We start from the raw sequence: 8,402 nt of genomic DNA on the forward strand, positions 1-8,402 counted from the left end.
CGATCTGGTTTTGAGTAATTTTGGAATATTTCTTTGGGTTGCACGACACCTTTTCCTAAGACCGAGCGACCGATCCTACCCCACTCTCCGAATTCCTCCGAGCTAGTCGAAATAATTCCGCAACCTCTCCCTTCGATTTTCCCTAGTTATCTTTAAGTCTAGCTTTCTTCTCGTTTGGTTCCCTTTGGCTGCGGTTTGTTGATACCGCCGAAACAAAAATCAACTGGCACCCGACACCAGTTCCTCAAAAGAGTAGCTGGCTTCTCGTTCTCCGGTTATGGCGTTTCTACCGTTTCTACGGTTTTCGAGAACTTCAGGGAACATCGAAGTGGAAGAGGCCGAAGGTGACACACTACGGCTACCGTTCAGTCTGGAATTTTCTGTGGGTTCAAGGTTTCGGATCCATTCCGTTCATATTAGTCTACGTTGAGAAAAATCACCGTCACAATTGGCGCCCGACATGGGGCCCCACTAACCAACGTGAACCTCAAAACTTAAAATATAAATCGTAGACTTATCCATTACTCGATGCGAAACTCAAAACAGCCGGAGTGTTGTCACCTTCGGCCTCTGCTCCTCGATGTCCCCCACGAAAATCCTCGAAAACCGAATAAACGAAATAAACGGGAAAACGAGAAAAATGGTGTCGGGCGCCAGCTGACTTTTGTTCCAGCGGTGTCAACGAACCGCATTCAAGAGAACCATACGAAAACTTAGCCATAATTGTGGGAGATCAAGGGAGAGGTTGCGGAATTAGCTCGACTAGCCCAGAGGTATTCGGAGAGCGGGGTAGGATCGGTCGCTCAGTCTTAGGAAGGATGTCGCGAATTTACCAAAAGATACAGAAAAATCAAAAGGAAGAATCAGAAAATTAATTACATAGGGGATGAGAGAACTATTTTAAATTTACTCCGTGATTTATTCAATTTCTCAATAATATTCCAACTCAAATAGAATTTCTCTTCTTCATAAATAAAATAAATTAATTTCAATTAAATTCAACAGAATTAAANCAACTCAAATAGAATTTCTATTCTTCATAAATAAAATAAATTAATTTCAATTAAATTCAACAAAATTAAATTCAATTAAATTCCCGAGAGTGAGAGTACGTGAATTGACCTTGAGAGAGAGGTTATCGCGAAGGGAAATGGGGGGTCTGAAGAATTCAAGCCAACGATCTCTCCGCATTGTCCAGAGACTGGAGTGCTGGAGGATCCGAAGGCTATATCAATTTCGATGCGATGATCTCGGCGAATCGTCTCAGAGTAATAAATGACAATTAATGGGCGAGGGACTCGAGTGTGCAAATGTCACTTAAGAGTGCCATTTTGCCCTATGTTCGAGTCCGTCCTCCATCAAGAGCGTCGTGGCGTCACCGGAAAATCCCTGGAGCTCACGAGCTTCAATGTCGTGACCTTCGGGGTCTCGTCTTCCAGGAAACATTAAATTAATAAATTCAGACTTTGGGGGAGCTTTACTGAGCTAGAAGAGCACTCATTTGAGGCTTCAACTCGCTCAGGGAAGAGAATAAACCGCCATGTGCACGACAGCGTCACCCACGGCACGTGAGGAGGATGTGTGCACTGGTAGGCCTGTTTTATCCACTTTTTCCCACTAAAATTGGCATTGGACATTCCCCATACGTTCTCGAGGGTTCCAGTGAACTAATTATGCACTCAGAAGGTGCATTAATTGTTCACAAGACCTCTTGGTGAACGGGGAGAGCACAATGGCGCCATGGCAGAGCATGAGCCATGTGCAGTCTTTTATTGTGTCTCACTGTCCATTGTCACTATCACTGGAGAGTCACTGGGGTTTTTATCACTGGGGAGAGGTCTAGGAAGCCGAACGAGGGTTTTATGCACTCACTGGTGCATTTTTCCACTCGCTCGGAGGAGTCTTGGTGGTTGGGAATGCATCTCGGTGTCGCTCTAGTGAACGCCGGTGCACTTTTCCCGAAGGTCATCACTGGGCACACTGGGAATAAATGCACTTCTCTCCTCGGGAGAGAGTGCACATGGTGAATAAAAATGTACTTACCATGTTCCTCGTGTGGGCCCTCGGCGATGGTCTCCACCAACTCTCTCAATCGTTGCGGATGTTCTCGGGGATGTCGTCGCAGTGGCTGCTCGGGTCCAACTCTCTCGTAAACTGCGTTTAACCGGCGGAGGTTCTCAGCTGGGTGGTGCGACTGACACGCCGTCTAGCTGCCGCTGAGGCGGGCTCATGTAAACGAGCACGCGGGGATTTCGATTTGAAGGGGTTTTAAACTTATTTGGGCATTTCGCCGTTAATTATATTTTTTATGAGTTAACCCAAGGGGTTTTTATCCATAATGACTGAACGATAGGTATCTGGAGGTTCGGAAAGGGGGACTTAAGGCAGTTGTTCGCCTTATCTTCTCGCGAATGCACTTCACACCTGAGTGAGTGCACTTTTTCGCTGCTGTCACTCTCCCGGGAGTCATCCTGGAGTCACCGTGAACAAATCTAAATAGAGAATAGCCCATGGCGATCCATGCAGGCGAGGGGGCTATGTTCATCCACCTGGCCTTCCAGCTGCACTGGTGAATCCAATGAGTCCACGAAGCACCTTAGCCAGGGAGCGTGAGGGTTTCACCTCAACCTCTGTGATCAGCAGCCTGCACTCAACGAGATCAGCGAGATCTCACCGGAAAGCTCGGTGTATCGGCTCTGAACCGCGGTGGATCGTCGTCCCTCTCAAGATTCGCGAGATTCCACAATACAAAAATATAACTAGGAAAATACAATTACTGTACATTTTCCCTCAACCGTAAAACCGAAAATTTATCCCCTAAAATCCGAAATAAACCAGAAAGATAACTGAAACTAAAAGAGAACAAAAACTTTGATATTACTTGAACCGGAGATTTTACTTTTTACCCGTTTTTAATGTGTATCGACACGTGAATTTAATTATTTATAGAAATCGAACGTTGTTTTCCCCGCGAGGCCCTTCCTGATGTTCTTGGAGACCGGTTTCTACGAGCTGGAGCTAAAAGGGGTGTTGCATCGCCCTTCGGTAGGGGTGCTAACTTTGGGGTTAAAGGAATCGCGACTCTCTCTCGGAAAAGGTCAAAATAACTTCACACTTACCTACTCACTCTTACGATTTATTTAGTTCTATGACGAAGTTGTGTACAGGTGGCGGAATTCTCGAAAATTCCGTCACAGGCCTCCCTCCTTCTCGTTCCCTATCCGTTGTTGTCCGTGCATCTGGGGTAGAGGTGATAGTCTCTCGGTTGGTCTAGGCTCCACTAGCCGGGCGAACGTCTGATGGAGTGGAAGAGAAGAGAGAAGTGTCCTGGAAATAAAAGAGAAACCGAACCCACGCCCCTAAACCTAGGGTCGAAAGAAAATGTCGGCTACACGCTGATTTTCCCTTGGAAAATACGGAGCTCCTTTTATTCTCTCCTCTCAGGATAGTAGAGTTTACCTTATCCTAATCCTTATTAAATACTCTATGGCACTTATGACTATGTCAGGTAGAGAGTTACAGTCCACCTGGCAGCCTGAAGCATCAGTTGTGGCTTTCCTCGAGGACTGGGGCTCTATCACAGCTAGTGCAGTCCATGGTGTTTTGACGGCTTGGGGTCTGGGCTTTCCCTCTCCGGGGAAAAGCTCTCTGGACTCGATGATGATGCTCGTGAGATGGAGTCTCGCTGATTGAGGAGCTGGAGAGGTCCGCTGCGACTCGATCAGAGAGGTGGGGGTCTTAGGGCCACTACTCAGTTGAGGGGCTCCTTTTTGAGTTGTTGGACTTACGGGTGGGGGGGGGATCTGCCCCCTGGCCGGCCACTGCCTTTGGGCACCTGGTGCCTTCTCGAGGACTCGTATCCTCGTCGCGGCGAAGACCGACGTGGTGAGTCTTGGCGTTGACGACGGTCATCCTCATGACGACGGTGCTCGTGACCTCGCCGGTCCCCGTGGCGGTCATCCCCTCTCTCTGGTCGATCGGGGGAGTAGCGATCTTCCTCCGAGCGTCGCCTTCGAGGCTCATCATCACGGGCACCTCCGGGGGGTGAACGTCGTCTCCTTGGTGGGCAGGATGGTCGGTCCTCTCTCATGTACCTCTCTGTCAGCTGCTGAGTGAGGGCTTTCACGAGGCTCAGCATAGCCTCGGCGGAGGGATTTGGTGAGCGCTTCTGCTCTGACTCACGTGAGTGGTCAGAGGAGCGTCTTTGCCTGGGGGTTCGTCGTCTCGACGGGGAATGCCTTCGCCCTGGCGAGGGATCTCGTCGAGGTCGTGGAAATGTTGTCCGAGTTCTCTGGGTCGGTCTCTCGGGGGATCGTCGACGTGGGGATCGACGAGCCTGAGAGGGTTCCTGGCGAGGTCTCTCGGGTTTCGCCCTCCGTGAGGTACGCTGAGGGTCCTTGGACTGGGGAGCAGGGACTATTCTCCACTCGCTTCCGACGGGCGAGGGACTGCGGTTGGTGTGTGCCATGTATCTGTACTGCAGCCTTCCCCTGCCTCTTCCTTTACTCAGGGCTGCACAATGCATGTCCCACTGAGGTTCAGGCATGGGTGGTGGAGGTCCTGCTGGGATCTTTGGGGATGGTTGTACTACCTGAGGGGGTGCTACCTGTGGGGGTGCTGCCTGTAGGGTAGGAGCACTCTGCCCAGGTGGTGCACCGGCCGCTGAGGCTGCGGCGGCTGCGGCTTGGCGTGCGATGGCTGCCTCGATCCGCTTCTGCCTGCCTCCCCACCTTGTGGGTCTCTTCCTCTTCCCTGGAGCTTCTGTGCTGGGTGTTTCCTCGTTGTCCCAGTCATCTAGGGGTGAGGAGTATAGAGGGTATAGGGGGTGAGGGCGATCTGGTCGGTTCGCCTGACTCTCCCTCCGGTGTGTCGCTCGAACCTCTCGCCACCTCATCTCTTCTTCTACTTGATCGGCCCAGGAGGTGAAAAGCGGATGGTTAGGTGAGAGGCGGTACTACCCTGGGGGCGGGCCTCTCAGCTGAGGATCCTGTCGTGGTGGTCGTGGAGTCCGCCAAGGGCCTGGGTCTCCTGGTGGCTCCCGTGGACGCTGCGGGTCCCAGGTTTTGATGAGCTGGGGGTGCTACCGGCTTCGGGGGTGCCCCTCCATTACTCGACGCTCCGGTGAATACCTCCAGCTGTCGGTCGTCCTCCGTCACGTCCATCAGGAGGAGGTCGGAGTTTGAGTCGACCTCTGGGGTCGAGGAGTTCGGGGGCTTGAACTCACTCAATGTCATAGTGTGTAGGCGGTTAAGAGGGATTGAGACCTGGACTTCTGGGCGTCCCTCTGGCTGCTTTGGTCGCCGAACATCTCGGAGACGCGGGGCCGGTTGAGATGAGGCGACTTCTGTCGTTGGGGTCTCTTCTCCCTTTTTAGTCGGCTGGGCTCCCACTACCTGGGCGCTAGCACGATGCTCACACTCCAACTTCTCCCCCCGGGAGTCTGTTGAGTTCTCCCGGTCCCGCCTCGGTGAGCGTGATGTAGCGGAGTTGTCGGAGGAGCTGTCTTCACCGCTGCTGCTGCTGGAGCTACTGCTGCTCGAGCTGCTACTGGTCTAGGCTCCGGGAATTGAGGCACTCTAGTCCTGCCGGTAGCCAGGCGCAAGGTGCCTTTCAGAGCCCAAATGAGTCCTGGTGGCTTCCTGTCAAGCCTCCACAGGGAGTCCTTGTAGGGCTCCAACTTACGCCACACCGAGGAGTTCAGCTCCCGGGGCTGCTTCGATGGAGACCTTCTGGACGCCTTGATATGTCGGTCCCTTGAACGTGGGGAACTTGTGGCTTGGTCTCGGGGTTGAGGGTCACTGGGAATGGCATCCTGGACGGTCTCCGCGGAGGAGTACTGGGAGCTCGATGATGTTGGCTCACCAGACGTCAAGTCCTTCTCACCAGCTTGCTCATGGTTGAAGTTGTCCAGGGAGCTGGCTTCACTCCGCTCACCTGGGGCTATGGATGGGGCTGACAGGGGGCTAGGTGTGATCTTCTCACCTGCAGCTATCCCTCTATCCTCTTCCTGGATCTCCATGGGGCTAGACTGCTGTTCTATTACAATCAAAGACATGTTACGACCGGTATATTCAACATCTATATTATCCCCTGGGCTATTCTACTCGGTCAACCTTAGATGTTTTTAAGGCATAAATTACATGGAAAGTGGGATGCTATATGCTATCCATCGACTTTCCGGACCTCTATACGAGGGAAATAATTGAATAATTATCAATGCACAAATTAAAAAATTCGGAGGCACACGGGCTCGAACACAAGTGGGGTATGATCCCACATCTTCTGTTTGCCGGACAGGTGCTCTGCCAATTGAGCTATTGTGGCCTCCTCCGCATCTCCGAATTTCAGAACTTGTGCATATCTTCTCACTATCCCCACTCCCCCCCACCCTTCCCGTTTAAAGCCATACTGAAATATAACAATCAAAAACATTTTACGACCGGTATATTCAACATCTATATTATCCCCTGGGCTATTCTGCTCGGTCAACCTTAGATGTTTTTAAGGCATAAATTACATGGAAAGTGGGATGCTATATGCTATCCATCGACTTTCCGGACCTCTATACGAGGAAAATAATTGAATAATTATCAATGCACAAATTCCCCTCGTATATAGCATCCTACTTTCCATGTAATTTATGCCTTAAAAACATCTAAGGTTGACCGAGTAGAATAGCCCAGGGGATAATATAGATGTTGAATATACCGGTCGTAAAATGTCTTTGATTGTAATATTTCAGTATGGCTTTAAACGGGAAGGGTGGGGGGGAGTGGGGATAGTGAGACGATATGCACAAGTTCTGAAATTCGGAGATGCGGAGGAGGCCACAATAGCTCAATTGGCAGAGCACCTGTCCGGCAAACAGAAGATGTGGGATCATACCCCACTTGTGTTCGAGCCCGTGTGCCTCCGAATTTTTTAATTTGTGCATTGATAATTATTCAATTATTTCCCTCGTATAGAGGTCCGGAAAGTCGATGGATAGCATATAGCATCCCACTTTCCATGTAATTTATGCCTTAAAAACATCTAAGGTTGACCGAGTAGAATAGCCCAGGGGATAATATAGATGTTGAATATACCGGTCGTAAAATGTCTGATTGTAATATTTCAATATGGCTTTAAACGGGAAGGGGGGGGGGAGTGGGGATAGTGAGAAGATATGCACAAGTTCTGAAATTCGGAGATGCGGAGGAGGCCACAATAGCTCAATTGGCAGAGCACCTGTCCGGCAAACAGAAGATGTGGGATCATACCCCACTTGTGTTCGAGCCCGTGTGCCTCCGAATTTTTTAATTTGTGCATTGATAATTATTCAATTATTTCCCTCGTGTAGAGGTCCGGAAAGTCGATGGATAGCATATAGCATCCCACTTTCCATGTAATTTATGTCTTAAAAACATCTAAGGTTGACCGAGTAGAATAGCCCAGGGGATAATATAGATGTAGACTGCTGTTCGTCTGCTGGGACTTTCCCACTTTCCCCCTCCAGAAGTTGGTTTTGCCCTTGAGAACTACTCTCATCTCCTTTTGGGGCTTCTGGGGCCACTGGAGTGGTTGGAGGTGTCATCAGGGAGCTAGGCTTGTCCTGCTCGCCTGAATACTTCTCCAGGTTATCCAGGGAATCAGATGTTGTGGCGTCAGTCTCCATGATCTCGAGGGGATTGGGACTGATTTTGTGGGTGGCCTCCTGAGCTTTCTCGGTGTTCAAGAGTGCTGACTTCTCTGTCGCATCATCTTGAACAACCAGGACTACTTGGGGTTCAGGGTCTTCCTCGAGGAGTTGACTTGGCGGATGCTCGGGAACCCGTCTGGGATCCTCTAGCAGGGTTGGCCGGGTCTTCACTCCTACTTCCCCGGTGTCCTTTCTCTTGTCCTTGACCCCTCTCTTCTTCTTTTTCTCCTTCGGCGCCTCCCTATGCAGCTTCTTATCACCCTACAATCAATTCCAGAATAATTTAAAGAAAATGATGAACGAGTTATGCTTAAATATTGGGGATGAAGAAGAGGTAGGTTAGAGGAACAGGGTGTAGGGGTTTCTTTGGATGTTACTACTCTTGCTCCAGAGGGGGAGTATAGGGTTTCAAGTCTTCGATTGACGAAACTCCCTTTTTCCGTCCAGCCAGATCTACTAGCTCATATCGCGTGCTCGATAATTTCTTATCGATCACGTACGGACCATCGAATGACTTTGCGAGAGCTGCTGAGAACATCTTGGCTATATTGGAAAGAGTGTGCGTCCTTCGGAGCACTAACTCCTCAATTTCGAACTCTCCTTCCATGTCGTAAGTTGTAGTAGTGGGCCTGCCTGTCTTGGGATTCCCTCAGGGCATGTTTGAAGACTTTTCGTAGCGTCTCCAATCTCTTCATGCGCTCAACCCATTCCTGGGGGTCGCATG

The 8,402-nt window shown here is 50.2% G+C and overlaps 1 protein-coding gene across 1 annotated transcript; it reads right to left on the minus strand.

Annotated features, from left to right (window-relative positions):
- Positions 1-3,784: 3,784 nt before the first annotated feature.
- LOC107045210 (serine/arginine repetitive matrix protein 2-like) lies at positions 3,785-4,894 on the minus strand. Its single transcript, XM_015267386.1, has one exon. It carries the CDS (start codon positions 4,892-4,894, stop codon positions 3,785-3,787), a length of 1,110 nt encoding a protein of 369 aa, XP_015122872.1.
- Between the last annotated feature and the right edge of the window lie 3,508 nt (positions 4,895-8,402).

The sequence above is a fragment of the Diachasma alloeum genome, unplaced genomic scaffold (assembly GCF_001412515.2).
Source record: "Diachasma alloeum isolate Michigan unplaced genomic scaffold, Dall2.0 Dall_scaffold_00889, whole genome shotgun sequence".
In the NCBI taxonomy this organism is placed as follows: Eukaryota; Metazoa; Arthropoda; class Insecta; order Hymenoptera; family Braconidae; genus Diachasma; species Diachasma alloeum.